Source organism: Panthera leo, chromosome B4 (genome assembly GCF_018350215.1).
Source record: "Panthera leo isolate Ple1 chromosome B4, P.leo_Ple1_pat1.1, whole genome shotgun sequence".
Classification (NCBI taxonomy): Eukaryota; Metazoa; Chordata; class Mammalia; order Carnivora; family Felidae; genus Panthera; species Panthera leo.
In genome coordinates this window covers 53781058-53801105 of record NC_056685.1, presented here as the reverse complement: position 1 = coordinate 53801105, position 20048 = coordinate 53781058, and the positions used below count along the sequence as shown (strand labels likewise).

The window sequence follows — 20048 nt, the reverse complement described above, 5'->3', positions numbered from 1 at the left end:
CTGAGCATTTCTGAATGTAAGAAAATTTTCCAGTGTAAATAATAATAGTATTAAATTACACTTTTGGTGATAGCTGATGGAGAAAATTTGTCATGTGCCTCCTTCTTAGACCTGTTTGATTTGGAATCTCCAGTTTTTTCTGTTCTCCATACAGTGCCATAAATTTCATAATTACAAGAATGATTGCCATCTCTAGTACTCAGGCAATCTAGGAACTCTTAGAAACTTCCACTGGGAATCGCTATCCTGTCAAAAAGAAGAGCAAAAACCTAGTCTGCGAATAGGAATGGACAAAGCTTTGGCAAATTCATTACTTTGATTCAAATTTGTCCTCTTTGTAGTTGGACTCAACTTTCTGCCCTAAAAATGTCCAGACTATTCCATCTCAGCCATCCAATGGAAGATAAAATCATAAAGAAAATGAATGCTCTGTAGACCATAGCAGGATATTTATTCCTCAGTGTTCTTTAAACCTGAAATATCATTTTAAGATAGTATTTCACATTAATTGATGGGTTCACATTTTTCAACTTCCAAAAAAACAAGAGCTGGGAGTACCACATCTTAAAATAGGGAGTCAAACACACTGTGGGTTTCATGGGCCCAACAGGTAGCATTATAAATGAATGAAGCAGGATGGGTGTAAACAATAAAACGGGTAGATATTGTGACTAGAAATCTCTAAAGGTGTGCACATTTAAATTGTTTTTCAATATAGTACATGCCTACCAAACACATGTGTGGATCACATCTGTCCAGTCACCTGTGACCCCTTGAGACCTAAAACCTTCCCTAAACTCATGTTTTACAATGACATTTCTACAACTATGAATTCCATGAAGCTAAAAATATAAAATGGATTTTTTTCTCCTTGAAAATCTATGAAAAACAATTCTATTTATCTTTGAATTTCAGAACAGGATGTTTTCTAGTCTGCCAACAATTATGAGTCATAGAGTAGTGTTTAAATGATACTTAAAAATATATACTTACACTAGTTCAAGTGCAATGCCACCATTCCCTATGATCATTATTCTTTTAGCTTTAGTAAGCTGTTTCTGAAATTCCTATATTAAAAAGAAAATGAGATAGTGTTTTGTAATAGTGGGCAATACTTGAAGAAAGGCTTCACTGATAATGTTCTTAAAATTGTACGAATTTTACCTGATTTACAAAGGAACAAAAATCTTTCACACTCTGCCAGGAACAGCCTCCCAATATTACAAATGTTTTCCTCTATCTGTCACACAAACTGCCTTTATAGCAATGCCTCTTATGATTTGACTTTTTACGTCATTACATCTAGAGTACTTCAGAATTGCAGCAAGAGGCACTAGCTCTAGTTCATCACATTCCTAACTACTTGATCAAACCAACTTACTAACATGACACTAATCTGTATACATACAGGGTTATTCCTTTTCTTCTAGTCTGTCAGTTGGCACTTCCCTGGACTCACTCAACACCGAAACTTACAGGAATGAGAAGCACAACAGCTTGGTGGTTAAGAGTCCCTGGAGTTACTAACTTCCCCCAGTTAGTAACTTGGTCAAGTTGCTTAACCCTTCTGTGCCTCAGCTTCTTCAATATAAATGGAAACAAGTAGTGACTGTATTTTATTACGTCTCTGTAAGCATTAAGATAATGTAAATAAAGCTGTTAAGAGCAGGCACGATAATGTCTAAATTAAAAAAAAAATGCTACTTTCTTATCATAAGACAATCAATTGATGGCTCTAGCCCCCCTCTTCTGCCCCCTAAAAAAAATTATCACAATGAGCTTAGGGAAGCCATGGTCATTTTTATGGCACTTTTGAAAGTACAGAATAGTCCCACTGGATCAGGATGACATCTCAATAGCTAAATTTCCTCTTCCTACCATGTCAAGTTACCATTTCTATTAAATTCACCCAAAAACTTATTGTAATATTCAATAAATAATCACTGAAACTGACTGGTTTAAAATTCTACCAGAAAAAAAAAAAAACCTTAAGTTAATTTCAGTCAGCCTTTCTCTGAGGACAGTAAATAAGAAAGATCTGTTAAAAGCACTGGATGTGGAGATGAATGGCATAAGTTTATATTGTACTTCTGGTAACAGCTATTTAAGTGTAGGTAAATAATTAATCTATTGGAGTTTGCTATTTGCAAATTGGGATAATACTGTCACACAGTATTATCATAAGCAGTCAGTGAATTCATGTATGTAGGCAGCCTCGCTGGAACACAGCTATGCTCATGGTTTGTAGGATCGAGCCCCATGTTGGGCTCTGCACTGACAGTGCGGAGCCTACTTGGGATTTTCTTTCCTTCTCTCCCTGCCACTCATCTGCTCACACACACACACTCTCTCTCTCTCAAAATAATAAACTTTAAAAAAGTTTTAAATTAAGAAAGATTGAAAGAAAACATCAATTTCAAGAATATAAAATATTATTAGTATACATAAAATTATCACCTTAGGGACAGAACTACAACAATAAGCTACAGGTAAGACAAAGTATTATGACTGGAAACCAGGAAGAGCTTCTTGGCAAGAAGGGTCAATAAACCCTGAAGCCCTGCAATAAATTATCAGAAGAAGTTGTAGAAGGTTCCACACAGTTTTCACCTTATTGGGATAGTTTACTATGGTTCTTGAGCAGAACAATAAACCAAATGAATTTTTTAGTTCTGGGATTCTGTCATGATTCTGGACCACAAAGATCTGAATATTAATTTCTTTGCTAAGGAGTACAGTAAGTTTGGGATATGCCTTACCTTTGTGGAAAAAGACTGCTACATTATTTAGGCTACAAATCACTATTCCCAATCAAAATACAGTAATGAATGTGTGTATAATTTAAGTTATAACCTTCAGCTTAGTCATTATATCTGGGATAGTGCACAACGGAAAGAACACAGAACATCAGCATGGGACTAAAAACAGGAAAAATTATCAGCTACAACCAAACTGAAATTGGCAATAATAAAACATTATAACTATTTTCTGGTTTATGGATCACAAAACAAACCTCTTCTGTAATTTAAGAATTAACACTGTAAGTGGAATACTTTGATTCAAATAAAGCAAGTCTATGAAATATTCATGTTCCTTTCCCGTGGCCCCATCTCAGAATGTTACCTGAGCACTGTCTGTATCACGGATTCCTAATACATAAGGATTTCCTTCACATATCAACTTTGGCTTAGCTCCAGCACACAGACAGAGTTTCTTATATACATGCTGACTGCCATCTCCTGTTAAAATGCACTGTAAAAACAGGGCAAGGAAGGGGAGAGGAGAAACATATTTATACATGGGTACAGTTTCATTTTAAATACAAAATTCAGTAAGACAAAAGCAAAAAAAATACATTAAGGCTGCCTCTTGGTGGCACTCAATACGTTGTTACAGCAATTGCAAATCAGAGTAAACATGAGAATGCATTCTCCAACCCAGTGATTCACCATCATTTTAGGGCCACGAACCATTTTGAGAATCTAGGGCAAAACAGTATTTCTTCCCTGGAAAAAAAACATACATTCACACCAGATTTTGCCTAAAACTTAGGGAATCTTATTATATTCAGGGAGGTATGTTGACCTCAGGTTAAAAACTAAACATTCAGAAATTTTTAAATCAAGCATTCTGATCATATACCTGAGGTAGGCCTTAATGAATATTTCTGATCTCAATGGAAGTTATTGTAGGAAGATCTAGTAATTCTAATGGCATCATACCTTAATATTTGTTATGGGTACAGAGGAGTACAGTGCAGTAAAAAGGTTACATTATGTCTTCTTAATCTAAAAATATTAAAAGTGTTTGGGAACTTGGGTGGCTCAGTCTGTTAAGTACCTGACTCTTGATTTTGGCTCAGGGTCATGATTCCTGTGTCATGGGATCAAGCCCCGTGTCAGGTTCTGTGCTGAGCATAGATTCTAAGAATCTCAATGTCTCAATCTCTCTCTCCCTCCCTCCCTCCCCCACTCTACCTCCCCAGTTTGCATGTGCATGCATTCTTCTTAAGTACAAATAACAATCACCTAACCACAAACAAATATTCTTTGGGGATATTTTCATATTAAGTGAAAAACATTAACCTTAAATCCTAACATGTACTAGCTTTTAAAGTCATTTATATTAATTTTTAATAACATTATTGAGTCTAAAAATATATATTTGTGATCCATTGTTTTTATTCTTTAAAATCAAATGGAAATCTGCACATAAGTAGGAGCTTTTAATAAGCATATATGTATGTGTATGTATATATACACACACGTGACTATGACACAAGACTTTGTTGAAATGGTTTAGAGATTAACACTGTGACATGTGTTTGACTTATAAAACATAACAAATCATAAGATAGCACTTGATACCCACTGAGCCATTTGTTACCCACTGTAACTCTTCAGCTGCATAACAAATACATAAAACTGATGATAATTCAACACAGTATAACGCATACAGAAATTCTGTGCAATTCTTTCTGAAGATAATGTAATGTGGTGGGAATTTTATCTGACAAACAGTAATTAACAGACACTGACCAAATTTAAAAAATAATTTACATTTTATGTTGTAAAAACAAACACAAAAACTCCTTTCATTGGCTACTGCTAAATTTTTGGAAGTAGACATGAAGATAAAACACACAATCTTTAATTCATCAAAGAATATAAAGGACAAATAAGAGAATACAGACATGAGCTCATACAGGACACTTCAAATGGTAATGGGTGGCATTTGGATTTATTCAAATGCCCTAATATAAATTCCCTCACAATTTATTAGTCTACATTTGAGCCCACCTCAATTTACAAATTAACGGACATGGATGTTATATAGGATATGTACTACTGTAAATGTTAGAAATTTATTCCAGTTTTGGGATTCAGATTTTTTTTTTCTCATAAAATTTAGTCCTTTTTCTTATTTTTTTACTGTCAAATTATTTGTGTTTCAAATGTATTATGTATGTGTTTTCTCCATAAGGGTGAAAAATTAGAGCTGCTGTAGAGAAACAACTAGAAACCCTACTTCTCATCTTGCCTAAAGCTCACCTGAGGATATTGTTAATCATCTGACAACATGTTTCCTTCGACTGCCTTATTCATTCCCACATCCAATGCGTTACTGAGTCCTGCTAAGTTTACAGGAGAAATCGCACTCATACCTGCGCCATTCTTTCCAATTACACAGTTCTTGTCTTCGTTCAGGCCTTCTATCAGTTTGGACTATTGCAACCACCTTCTGGTTTGGTTGCTGGCCACTATCACTCACTCCACCCCATTTCATCCTCAACATTGGTATCAGATCTGTCTTCCTAAAAGAATATATTACCATCCCTGCCTCCACTTTATTTCTCCACTGACTGTAAAATAAATCATCTTGGCATGATGTAAACAGCTCTTCACAGTCCTATTTGTTTGCCCTAGTCTGCCAATCTCCTCTCTTTATCTCCACCACAGTACCTCTGACGATGTTATTCTTCCACATGCTGCTTTTCTTTGGGTTTCTGAACAAGCAACCTCGTTTTCCTACAATGTCCTTAATTAAGAACTCTTAATTCACCCACCTTTTAAACCCAGTTCAAACATTTTCTCCTTCTGTGAGGTCCTCCAAAATCCCTAATATCAGAGCTTTGATAATACTTCAGTGACTGTGCTTTTCACATGTATATATAATTAATACATGTGCATGTCTATATTCCCTATGACAATGAGACCTCCCAGGCCAAGTTCACTGTAATGTTCCTGTTGTATCCCAGCACTTATTGCAGTGCCCATTACACAACAGACACTATGTAAATGTTAATGCTAATTTGAAATGTAAAACCTAAAATGTTAAATCAAACTAATTATATAATCCCAATAAATTCGGAAATAGTATAAATTTTCCTAATAAAAAGAAATCAATGTTACTAAACTTTACATGCTAGGGAACTTAGTAGTGGTGGGGGTACAGATGGGTTCAAAAGAAAGCAGGGGAAAGCTCATCAATATTTAACAATGGACCATCATTAAGAAAAACATCTTCTAGGGGTGCCTGGGTGACTCAGTCAGTTGGGTGTCCAACTTCAGCTCGGGTTATGATCTTGTAGTTCGTGGATTCGAGCCCCATGTCGGGCTCTGCACTGACAGCTCAGAGCATGGAGCTTGCTTTGGATTCTATGTCCCCCTCTCTCTCCGCCCCTCCCCTGCTTGTGCTCTGCCTCTCTCTCTCAAAAATAAGCAAACATTTAACAAAATTTAAAAAAAAAAAAAAAAAACTTCTTACATGTTCTTTACTCTTCAGTTGCTTTACTCCGGATTCTATAATCTTAATGTTGGGAAAGCGATTTTCTAACATGGTATTCGGTTGCTCTTCAACATCAAATTCCTCCAATACTTTAGAAACCTGTATTAAATCAAAAAGGTGAAAATGTAAATTTTCAAAAAAATATTTCCTTTTAAGAATTTTAAATAATGAAAATATTTTCATTTATTTTTATATACTACTTAATGTTCATAAAACAAGAACGTCGGCCAACTGTACTGTATACAGTGAAAAAAGGGCTAACTCGCATTTTAAGACTTGAACTCAAATGACAATCCTACCACTGGGGCAAGTCAGCCAAGTACCTGCACCTTAGTTTCCTAGCCTGGAAAATGAGGGCTAACTCTACTTACTTCTGCATATTTTAATTACACAGCTTGTCTGTTTCTGTATCCTTATAGTTTTCTCTACTTACTAACTCTATCGTGAGCTAGTCTTTGGACTCTTTCCTGTTGTCCAAAACCACCAGCATCCTCTTGGATTCACTTTTCTTCCTATGCAGCCAAGACTCCATTGTAGATCATTTCGTGTTTTGCCCACTTATACTTCCTTGCTCTCGTCTTTAACCATTAATTACCCTGAAAACTCACAACCACAGATTGAACAACCTGCTTTCTCCAGTCCTATATCCAGTATGCAGTGGAAAGACCACACCTTGCAGACTAGTATTTGACCTCAGCTACCCCTTCAATACTACTTGTAAGACCTACTACATGGCCCTACCAGTTCTCAAACGTTTCAGTCTCAAGACTCTCCCTTTATATTCTTACAATGGACTGAGGACTCCAAAGAACTTTAGTCTGTGTAAGTTAAACTCAGTGATATTTGCAACTACTAGAAATGAAAACTGAAAAATTTAAAACATTTCTTAATTCACTTAAGAATAATAGATCCAATACATGTTAAACAGGTATAATATCCTTTTAATAAGAGAACTTTTTTTTCCAAAACAAATTAAGTGAGAAGAATGGCAGTTTTGCATTTTTACAAATGTCTTTAATATCCGGTCTTAATAGACCTGCTTTTGCATTCAAACTGCTTCCATACTCTGCATCTGCATTCAAACTATTGCAGTATGTTAATTTGGTTAAAATTTATGAAGACAGTTCAGGCTGACAGAGATGTGCAGCCTTTTTAGAGAACTGTATATTCTTCTTTGATGTTATACTAAAACCCAACAAGTGTGGTTTCTTAAAGATTAGTTGCAGTGTAGAATTTGAAACCATTATCAAAGAATTTTTCATACCCTACTACTCTGACATCTATTGGTCTATCCTGCACTTTGAATGGATCGTGTAACATCACATTTGTCATCTGGACAATAGTGGTTCACAAAGTTATGGAGATCTTCCACATGTTAATTTCAACTCAATACAGTATCAAAAACCACATTCATTATTGTCACAAACAATCTCATCAGAAAAGTCTTTAAGTACCGTGAGCCTCACAGTGAAGAATAGGAGTTTTCCAAAATTCTTATATTGGCCTAAAAGCTCTAATTTTGTTATACTGGCAACAAATACTGTCACTTGTTTTCACTCATTTTCCAAATATGAAATTAGTTTGTCAGTTGTTCTTTCAAGTAAAATTGGTATTCCACAAAAAAGGTAATTAATTCTTCTTGCAACTCAGCAACTGCACAATTGCTTTTCCCTCCTAGCCCCATATGTGGAACAAATGTTTTATGCATACATCCCATCTCATCACACAGAACATTAAAAAGATGTGCACTGAAGAGTCAGGATTTAATAAAATTACCATTTTTTACTAGCTTTAATTTATTTCACTGAGTGCCTGGAAGTGAAGAATACACGACCACTAGTTCAGTTTAGCCACCAAAGCTTTTTTAAACCATCAGTGTTTATGTGTCAATGTAGTGACAAGAGTAACATCGAAGTAACATCTTCCAACCCTTGGTGATTTTTCTTTTTTTTAATGTTTATTTATTTTTGAGACAGAGACAGAGCATGAATGGGGGAGGGGCAGAGAGAGAGGGAGACACAGAATCGGAAGCAGGCTCCAGGCTCTGAGCCATCAGCCCTGAGCCTGACGCGGGGCTCGAACTCACGAACCGTGAGATCGTGACCTGAGCTGAAGTCAGACGCTCTACTGACTGAGCCACCCAGGCGCCCCCCTTGGTGATTTTTCTAAACGTTCACCATTCTAATGCTTCCCAAACACATTCCATCCTCAGCACTCCCAGCAAATCACTTTACTTCTTGGCTCAAAGAGACTACTAAGAACTCTTATGACTTCTTTCCCACCATCTATATACATTTCCGTACTACAGTCCACCTTCCATGACCCATTTCTACCTTTTCAAGGTGAATCCAGTAATCTGTGCTCTATATGCCATCAACTCTCACCTCCTCAGGACTCCTTCCTTATTATGTACTCCTTGCTTTCCTTCATCTTCAGCCTTTCCTACTGGTTTCTAAATCTCAATAGGTAAACACGCTAAAGTGTCTTCCACCTTAAAAGAATAAAACTCGGGGCATCTGGGTGGCTCAGTTGGTTAAGCATGTGACTTTGGCGCAGGTCATGATCTCATGGTTCATGAGTTCGAGCCCCACGTCGAGCTCTGTGCTGACAGGTCAGAGCCTGGAGCCTGCTTCAGATTCTGTGTCTCCCTCTCTCTGCCCCTCCCCTGCTCATGTGCTCGCTCACTCTAAGAATAAATCAACAGTAAAAAAAAAAAAAAAAAAAAAAAAAAAAAAGAATAAAACTCAACTTAATGCTAGTCTTCATGTTCTCTATTTGCTGCCACCCTATCTTTTCTCCTTTTGCAGCTAAATTTCAAAAGAGAAAAGTTTATCGTTACTGTCATTTTAGAGTTACCCCCCACTAATTTCTGAAAATGGTGTAAACTGTCTCAAAGTCACCAATAATTTACTAGATATAGGCACTTTTGAGTCATTATCTTACCTGCTATCCTTGGATCTGACACCACTGACCACTGCACTTAATTAAACTTTTGCCATCTTTGGCTTCAGGGAAACAAACTCTTCTTCTCTCATAGTTTTCCTCTCTGACTTAAGACTAATAGGGTGCCCACTTTCAGGGCTTACTTTCTCTCTGATCTTCCTTTAAATGTTGGTGTTCCATAGAACACTACTATTGGGCTCTTCTCCCTGAGAAGTTGCAGCCAATGCCTATGGCTTAGCTGGTACTGAGACAATGATGAATACCAACTTGTTATATCTCCAATTCAGTGTTCTCACCTGCTAAAAATGCTCCAAAAGTTTGGCATCATCTAAATTTTGGATAAAATACAATTCCACATCATAGCATACAAGCCCACCATGGTCTGCCCTCTGACTATTGGTTCAGCACTGAATTTACATTCCAGCAGAACTGAACTGATACCTATTACAACATATTATATAGTCATATACTTTCATCATCTTGGCACATGCCTGCCTCCATTCAACCTCTTGCAAACATGGCAAAACCTACTTATTCTTTCAGTCTCAGAATCAATCCACCCTCCTATGTAATGCCTTTCTTGATCTCAAAGGCAGGCTCTGACACTCATTCAAAATATATTTATAAAAATGAATACATATGTATTGCAATACAACCGCAATTTTTTTTTGCCACTATAAGGATAATTACCACATTATAATGATAACTTTGTCTTGCAGATTTGTTACCATTCTGAGAAAGTGCTACTCATTAACCATGAGGGTTACAGAGCCAACCTGAATTCAAAACCTATCTATACACACCTTGGAGATTTACCCAGCCTCACTGACTCATTTACCTCATCTGTAAGTGGGGATAATATAAGAACCCATTTCATAGGATTACTTTAAGGATTAAATAAGTTAATGTATTTAAAACATTTAGAAGAGTGTTTAGTACATAGCAAGTACTCCATATATAACATGTTATTATTAATCTTTTTTCCCCTTTAGAAATTACACATGCCATGAAAACATGTTCTTTAACATTAAACAAACAATACCTAATATAAAATAAAGTGTCCCTTTTACTCTTCCCTAAATCTCACACTACCCCACCATGACTGCCATTCCCCAACTCCAGAGATGACCATTAGTGACTTTTTGGTGTATGTTCTATACTTTCAATCTGTCTTCTGGGTACTCAGCACACTGGCTCATACATAATATAGATGTTCAATAAATGATAAAAAGGATGCAATTTCCTACTTCTGAATATTAAGAATAACTGACATTTGCATAATGTTTGTTATTCCAATTCATTTTCACATATATTAGTATATCTTAAACTCCCAACCTCCTTCAAGTAAACAAGGAAGATACCACCCTAATATTAGAAGTGAAACAACTTAGATACAGAGGTTTGCCAAGGCTACACAGGCAGTAAATAACAGGTAGGCCTAGAATCCAAAATTGTTTTTCTTCTATTATACAAAATTTACAAAATCAGCAAAAAATTAAGTCTTATAACTCTGGAATAGTCACACTGAATTAAGTCTTCCAGAAAAAACACTTATAAGACACAGCCAAACATCTTTCTCTTATGTATGTGCTCCTGGCCTATAATTGGATTTTTTTTTTTTTTTCCCATTAGAGATTAATAGCCACAATTTGTTCTCTAGTTCTCCCAATCCCTTAAGTCCTTTGGCCATACCTCAGTAGTAAGATATCTTACGTATCTCTAAGAAGGTTATAAAGGAAAAACATATCACACTAAATTACCCTTGGTCTTAGGGGTTTACAACATGAGAAAGTTTTATTTTATTATCAGGATCTAAAGGAAAACTTGTATTAAAAACTATAGTAGTATTCTTCACTGAAGTATCAGAAGAAATACTTAAGTATGAGTTACTTAATTTTTTTGCATAGCCATTATAACATTCATAATTAGAGCACTATAGTATATACATAGTTTATAAATATATAAATATACATATATTACAAGATCAGCCAAAACTTTTTAACAGGTGAGGTATCAGATCAAAAATGTTTATAGATCACTTTTCTATAACACTAAGACCCAAATGATCTTAGACTCCTAATGTAATGCTATAATGTGTGTAATATAAATTCATGGAACTACAAAGTGTTCTGAGATGCTTATTACACATCTGAAACATTAATTACCTGCAAGTGTAAACTTAGCTGAGAAGTACTCTTCTGATATGCAAACACACAATTTATACACACACAACTACTTATAATAATTACATATATGTATTGGTATTCATATTTACATTTACAAAGCATTTTTCCTCAAAAGAACTTTATTTAAAAATTCCTGAAAAGTAACTCTGAGTGGGAGGAAAAGATAGGAAAAACAAGACTAGGAATTCAACATCAGTTGGGTGCTTTTGGTATTTAATTGTATGTACGTATGTATGTATGTATTTATTTATTTGGAGAGCGAGAGGCAGAGAGAGAGTGAGAGAGAGAAACATAAGCAGGCTCCACCCTGCCAGTGCAAACCCAATTTGGGGCTCGAACTCACCAACTGTGAGATCATGACCTGAGCCAAAATCCAGAGTCAGACCCTTAACCAACTGAGCCACCCAGGTGCCCTGGTATTTAATATAATTCTAAACGTGGGGCTTTGGTTTTAAAATGACCGTCAAAAGAACATTTATCATTTTAAACATTTAAAAACTATAATTACACTAACTGCTGGGCAAGTTACTGAAATTACAAAAATATATATGACTAAGAAAGTTATATAAAGGATTCTTACCTGCTTGAAATTTATAACTGCTTTAATAACAGGAGAAGCTGTTACCAGGAGAATATCTTCTGATGGAAAGTGAATAGCCAACTTATTTAAAGAAAAAAAAAAATTGGGAGAAAAAATTTCATAAGTAACTTTAGGTATTAATATATATGACATGGGGGTGAGATAGGGATAATGCAATTTTAATAATGTTATTATTAACCTAGAAAACTAAAAAGTCACTTTTCCTCATCCAAAGGTCTCCATTATTCTGTGTCTTGTTCCTATTTATGGGGTAGTAGTGACTAACGTTCAACTCTGATACTGATAAAATGTATAATATGTTTATAATAGACACTAACAAAAACCTCCTGAATAAGAAAAATATAAAGAGGTATCCCTTACTATCTTGCATACCAATGTAAAGTTGTCATTCAGAGAATGAGAAAAAAAATATCTTCCTAATTAACAGTTAAACCAACTTTTATTTCTTTTAAAATAGTATTTTCATTTCCCTTCAGTGGCATGAAATTATAGTAAATCCTTACTCATAAATATTCAGAATCTTAGCCTGACTTTTCCCAAGTGTTTTGGAACTCCTATTCTGCCTCTTCCAAATGCCCAACCAGTGTATATTCTGGAAAAACAAAACCATTTTAGTAGTAGCTTCAACAGTATTTAGAGGCTTAACTTGCTATTTTTTTCCATCATTCTCCTCTGGCTACAACCTCTCTTTCACTTTAAACTTCTTAAAAGAATTTTCTTAAATCATACTCTGGTTCCTCAACCAATTCTATTTCTCCAGCAATTTCTATTTCTTTCCCTACTATACTGTTAAAACTGGCATGTTCATTCAAAAAAACAAACAAAAATAAATAAATAACCAAAAAATAATATTAGAATGAAAAAATGAATCCAGTAAAACTACAGGATACAAAATTGACATACAGAAAATGCATGTCAAGTTTCTGTATACTAGTAACAATCTATCTGAGAGAGAAATTAAGAAAACAATCTCATTTATAACCACATCAAAAAGAATAAAATACCTAGGAATAAATTAAACCAAAGAAGTGAAAGACCTGTACTCTGAAAACTATAAGCCACCGATGAAAGAAACTGAGTCAGACGTAAATAAATGGAAAGATCATGCTCATGGATTGGAAGACTTAATATTAAAATGTCCATACTACCCAAAGCAATCTACAGATTCAATGCAATGCCCACCAAAATAGCAATGGCATTTTTCACAGAACTGGAACAAAGAATCCTAGAATTTGGATGAAACTGCAAAAGACCCCAAACAGCCAAAGGAGAAAGAACAAGGCTGGAAGTATTATGCTTCCTGATTTCAAACCACACTACAAGGCTGTAGTAATCAAAACAGTATGGTACTGGCACAAAAACAGACACAAAGATTAATGGTACGGAACACAGAGCCCAGATATAAATCCACACATAGATGGTCAATTAATCTATGACAAAGGGGGCAAGAATATACAGTGGGAGTGGGGGAAGTTTCTTCATAAATGATGTTGGAAAAATGGGACAGCTTACATGCCGAAGAATGAAACATGACCACTGTTTCATACAAAAATAAAGTCAAAATGGATTAAAGACTTGAATATGACTCGAAACCATAAAACTCCTAGAAGAAAACATAAGCAGTAAGCTCTTGAACACCAATCTTAGCAATATTTTTTGAGCCATTTTCCTCAGGCAAGGTTAAACAAAGCTAAAACAAACAAAAGAAATTACATCAAACTAAAAAGCTTTTGGAAAGAGAAGGAAACCATCAACAAGACGGAAAGACAACCTACTGAATGGGAGAGGATACTTGCAAATCATACATCCAATACGGGTTAATATCCAAAATATATTAAAAACTTACACAACTTACTATTAAAAAAATTTGTAAATGGGCAAAACTTGGATAGACATTTTTCCAAAGAAGACAGATGGCCATTAGATACAACAAAACATGTTCAGTATCACTCATGCAAATCAAAACTACAATGAAATATCACCTCGCCCCTGTCAGATTGGCTATTATGAAAAAGACAAGAAATAGCAAGTGTTGGTGAGGATGTGGGGAAAGGGAACCATTGTACACTGTTTTTCAGAATGTAAATTGGTGCAGCCACCATAGAAAACAGTATGGAGGTTCCTCAAAAAATTAACAATAGAACTACCATATGATCCAGCAATTCTACTTCTAGGTATGTATGGGAAGAGAACCAAAACACAGCTCAAAGAGATACATGCATTCCTATGTTCACTACAGCATTATTTACAATAGCCAAGATATGGAAGCAACCTAAGTGTCTACTGATGAATGGATAAAGAAGAGATGGTATAAATATATTCAATGAAATACTATTCAGCTATAAATGAAATCTTGCCATTTTTGACAACATGAATGGACCCAGCGGGTATTATGTTAAGTGAAGTAAGTCAAAGAAAGACAAATATTATATGATTTCACTTATTTGTGGAAAACGAAAAACAATGCAAACAAAACAGACTCATAGATACAGGAAACAAACTATTAATGGAGTGGAAAGGGATTGGGGCTGGGGGGAAGAGGGAAAAATAGGTTAAAGAGATTAAGAAGAACAAATTTCCAGTTATAAAATAAATAAGTCATAGGGATGTAATGTGCAGCATAGGGAATATAGTCAACACTGTAATAACTTTGTGTAGTGACAAGGGGTAACTATGCCTATTGAGATGATCATTTCATAATGTACAGAAATAGCCAATCACTATGATGTACACCTGATGAATATTGTATGTCAATAACTTCAGTAAAGAAAAAAGGAGCATCTTGACTTCACCTCCAGACTCTTAAAATTCACTAAATTTTTTTAAATATCACCCTATTTGAACTTTCCATAATATCTGATGATATTACCATTCTTTCCATCTTTCTTCTCTTTATATATTGTTATTTCCCCACTTTGTTTTCATTGCTATACCTGGCTTCAAAATTTCTTTATACCACTAAATTCACCTTCCAGTTGGCCTTCCAGTCTCATTTTAACCAGCTGCCCCTGCCCCAAACATACTGGAGCTAATCAACTCTCAAAATATTTCGTTTGATCACATTACTCCACTGCTTAAAATCACCTCACTTCTTGCAAGTTCTGGCTAAATTTTTTTGTTTTAATTTTATTTTAGAAAGAGAGCACAAGCAGGAGAGAGGGGCAGAGGGAGAGAGAGAATCCCAAGCAGTCCCCTCGCTCAGTATGTAGCCTGCCATGGGGCTCGATCCCACAACTGTAAAATCATGACCTGAGCTGAAGTCAAGAGTTGGACATTCAACTAAATGAGCCACCCAGGTGCCCCACTTGTTAGTTATTAGCAAGACTTAATAAGATACTTCATGATGTGGTCTCTACCAGCCTTCCCAGCTTCATCTCTGGTCACCTCCCCAAGCACCATGTTCTTTAAGCTTTGCTGCTCTCAGTAGTACTTTTCTACCTGAGATTATATATCCTTGCCTCCCTTTGGACCATCTAGTTTTTCTTGTCCACCTGGTCAACTTTTACTCATTTTCTATACTGAGACAAAAGGACACCTCCCCCTAATCCATGCCCTGTCAACTCGCCAGACACCCTTAAGCTGGCAAACACACTGATGAAATGGTTCATTTACATGTCTCTTCCACTAGATTGCGAGTCCCTAGAAAGGAGGTACCATGCTCTGTTTATAATTGATTACTCAGCTCTTAGTACAGTACCTGGATAACAGGTGTTTACTTGGTGAAAACATGGAAAATACACACCTAAAGATTAAAAGTTTGAAAACAATACTTGGATTTCCTAAACTACTTCTGTGACTTCAATGATTGCTTATATTTACTTTATATCAACAAAACGATTCTTTTTGGAATACGTGTGTGTGTGTGTGTGTGTGTGTAGTGTGTGGTGTAGTCTGATTATTCACTATAATTAGAAAAGCATTCCCCAGCATTAATCTAAAAGGCAACCAACAGAATGGGAAAAGATATTTGCAAATGACATATCGGACAAAGGGCTAGTATCCAAAATCTATAAAGAGCTCATCAAACTCCACACCCGAAAAACAAATAACCCAGTGAAGAAATGGGCAGAAAACATGAATAGACACTTCTCTAAAGAAGACATCCGGATGGCCAACAGGCACATGAAAAGATGTTCAACGTCGCTCCTTATCAGGGAAATACAAATCAAAACCACACTCAGATATCACCTCACGCCAGTCAGAGTGGCCAAAATGAACAAATCAGGAGACTATAGATGCTGGAGAGGATGTGGAGAAACGGGAACCCTCTTGCACTGTTGGTGGGAATGCAAATTGGTGCAGCCGCTCTGGAAAGCAGTGTGGAGGTTCCTCAGAAAATTAAAAATAGACCTACCCTATGACCCAGCAATAGCACTGCTAGGAATTTATCCAAGGGATACAGGAGTGCTGATGCATAGGGGCACTTGTACCCCAATGTTTATAGCAGCACTCTCAACAATAGCCAAATTATGGAAAGGGCCTAAATGTCCATCAACTGATGAATGGATAAAGAAATTGTGGTTTATATACACAATGGAGTACTACATGGCAATGAGAAAGAACGAAATATGGCCCTTTGTAGCAACGTGAAAATATCTTTTCAAAATATGAAGAACTTGTTTGATGTTAAGAATAACAATCATTACCCAGTATGAGATAGTTTTGCCTTGTTTTTTTTAAGGTTTCAACTGAAAGAAAGTTTGAAAAATCGAATATACTTATTAAATATGTCTAATACTGAAAGATTGCTTGTAGCTTATCTTGATTCCCACCCCTCACCAAATTCAACTTAGATTTTCATATTTAGTTTTCTATTGAGATTTTATTTCTTTGCTCTGTATACAACTACGAAAATTTTCTTTTATGGCTTAATGAAACTCTGCTGAGTGAATAGGCCTTCATTCAGTAGCCAATCTATTGAGGTTCTCCTACGAGGGTTCTCAGACTATATTTTTATCTTCATTGCTACCGCCTGTCTTTCATATTAATCTCTATATATTTCACACCTCACACTCACCCACCTCCACAACTTTGGTCATATAATTTACTGAACTTGTAGTCTTTCTTCACCCTTCGGAAATCTACCTCGAGGTTCTGCTAAAATCCACATTTTCCGAGGAATCTCTCATGATGTTTTCAGCTCTCCTCTGAATTTGCATAGACTTTTATCTGTATTACTCTTCTGATACCAGTTTATTCAAACATTTACTCAGTCACTCAACAAATGATTATTTAGCTCACTTTGGTATTTGATAATACTTTCGTGGTTACAATTTCGAGGACATCTTGACGAAGTTCCTAGTTTCTACTTTGCATTTTGGTTTGTATGACCAGGTATTATTTCCTGATCTAGCCTGTAAACTAGCTGGAGACAAGGACATATGAGTCATCTCTGTAATTCCTGTAATATGTAAGCCCACTACTTGACATAACAGGCACTCAATATATGTTGTTAAATAAATGTACTCTATGACTAATGAACAAATGAATGAATGAAAGCTAATATAAAGTTATGATTTAATACAGTATGATAAAGTTGATACAGTATGGCAACTCCCACCTTTTGTAAACAGGGGATAATAATTGTAGGATTTTATTATTAAAGAGTAGGAAGAAAATATGCATCTTGGGTGTTCCATCAGTGATAGCTATTACAGTCATGGCCACTGTACACAAAGAAAGGAACAATATTGGACCAACAAAAGTTGGTACTTTTGTTATTGATAGCAAACAAAAGAAATTTAAAAAGAGAGAGAGGGGGAGGAAAATGATAAAGGTAGATAACAAAAAGGGGCTCAAAACAATGTGGAGAAACATTCAAAGAAACAGAAAGGGAAATAGAATAATGACAATAATCTACCCAAATCCTAAATAGGATTTGTATCACAAGATACCTTTCCTGCTCCAATAACCAATGCAAAGACACTTGTCCTGCACAACCATGTCTAGAATTACAAAATTTTGACAGAGCCATACAAGATGCAGTTTCTGAGAATCCACCTCTTTGCTGAGAAAAACATTCCTTTTGTTTTTAGAACAAAGGTCATGATCAGTAAGAAGTGGCACACAAAACCCTAATAAGGAAATCACAGACAATATAGAGAAAGCACATCTGGTAGAGTTTACCTGGGTTGGAAGTAGGTTAGAAGAGCAAGAGCAAATTCTCAAACTTTTAAAGGCTGGAATTTAAGCAGCCAGAAATGTCACCACATATATAACAAACCATATATTAATAAGTTTAATACTTTTAAATTGAAATCATGGACAGTCACTGTAAAAAGGGAAATTAATTTTGTCAAAAACTTGTAGACATAGGTAAAAAAAAATCTTTTATTTTCCAATGTAATTTTATCCTATAAATATGTGAATGTGGGGTCTGGGAAACTGAAATGCTGTAATAAGTAGCGTGAGCTTACCTGAGGGCTAGGAGCCTATGGCCCTACACACATATAAGTGTGATAAAACTGTTTGTGACAATTGACTTTCTTTTATTCGGTAAGTGCCTCCACTGCCAGAAATATGAATAATATGAATAAGCAACAGGTCTTGCTTGAGTAAAACCCCTACCCCAATTAACCCCCATAATTTTTTTACAATTTGAAATCTATTACTTTGCATTTTAAAGGCTTTTTAGCTTAAAAGTCCCTCAATAAAAGACAAATCTCTCTTGACAGAGAAATCCTTACTATCAAATAATACCCTAGATGAAGTACAGTACTGATTAGCTAATAACAAACCCTCGGAGAATAGAATCATCACTTGAAGTCAAGAAAAAAAAAGGTGGGCAGGAGGCTCAAGTTGCAAGGGGTAAAAAGGAGAAAGAATAGAAGGAAAAGACTTAAAGGGTCCTGGTTATTTTACAATTCCTCTGGTCAGGCTTTGGGACCTACATTCATCTGTAACCATTTTCTTGCACAGAGTTAGGCATGATCAGTGTTTAAAGCACCGATTCTACTTTGACTATAAAGATCCTAAATGTGGGAAGCCTGAGTAGCTCAGTGAGTTGAGTGACAGCCTCTTGATTTTGGCTTAGATCAGGGTTGTGGAAGACCCACAGGAGCCAGCTTTAAGCCCTGCCTCGAGCCCTGAGCCCTGCTCAGCATGGAGCCTACTTGGGATTGTCTCTCTCTCTCCCTCTACCCCTCTCCCTTGCTCATTCTCATTCTCTCTTTCTCTTTCTCTTTCTCTCTCAAATAAAATAAGTAAATAAATAAATAAGATTTTTTTTAAATATCCTAAATGTTGTTAGCCTGGGTCAGTGGAGTAGAGAAGGCTGACAGGACAAAGCAGGGAAAAGAGCAACACAATGGAAACCATTTGTTTCTCTGAAGCTTCCTCGGGGTTCCTCAGACAGGATTGAATCCTTGGGACTCTTTTTTCCCAGAGTCCCCCACCTACAAAAATGGAACTGGAAAGAGGCTACGAAACAGAACCAAGTTCTTTGAGGACCAGGACATTAAATGCCAGTTTCTGGAGCTTTCTTTGAATTTGAGTTTATAATTAGCAGATGTCTATACCCAAGAGATATTGCTCTAGGTGTGTTCAACTTCCATAATAGAAAAGTAAAATCAATCATTTGAAGGATGTCCTATCATTATGTTGAAAAACAAAAACTCATCAGGACTCTGGAAGCTACTACAGTGAGGTTGCTGGTGTGGTGGGAAGGGTGGGTTTTGGAATCAGGCTGACCTTTGTTAGGATCCTGGTTCTTTTCGAAACTTTGAAAACATTTCGTAGTTTCTTTAACCTCAATTCCTTCATTAATATATGAAAAAGATAATCTATTCTGTAGAGATGAAAGGATAGAGATAATGCATGGAAATCACTTAGTATATAATTATACCTGGCTATACTACATTTGGCAACTTTGAGCTGTGATTATTATTAGCTCAATTCCAAGATACGGCCTTGACCAGAACATGAGGTATTAAATACTGATACAACTTCACTCTGTTCACGTTTGGCTGCACCTTGATTCTAAGACTTCCAAGTAAAAAATAAGAAAACAGTAAACTCAAATCAGGATGCTT

General features: G+C 35.8%; 1 protein-coding gene across 4 annotated transcripts in view; it reads right to left on the bottom strand.

The window, feature by feature from the left end:
• The window catches only part of LOC122224326 (pyridine nucleotide-disulfide oxidoreductase domain-containing protein 1), a 65096-nt gene that overhangs the window by 12130 nt on the left and 32918 nt on the right, over positions 1-20048 (bottom strand). For 3 of the 4 annotated variants that reach the window (XM_042945993.1, XM_042945996.1, XM_042945995.1), the window contains 4 exons: positions 11998-12078; positions 6268-6387; positions 3124-3252; positions 994-1067 (listed from right to left, as the gene is read on the bottom strand). In XM_042945993.1, the coding sequence (XP_042801927.1) occupies positions 994-1067; positions 3124-3252; positions 6268-6387; positions 11998-12078 (404 nt within the window). The remainder of the gene's footprint in view (positions 1-993; positions 1068-3123; positions 3253-6267; positions 6388-11997; positions 12079-20048) is intronic. The other variant, XM_042945994.1, reaches the window with a different exon arrangement.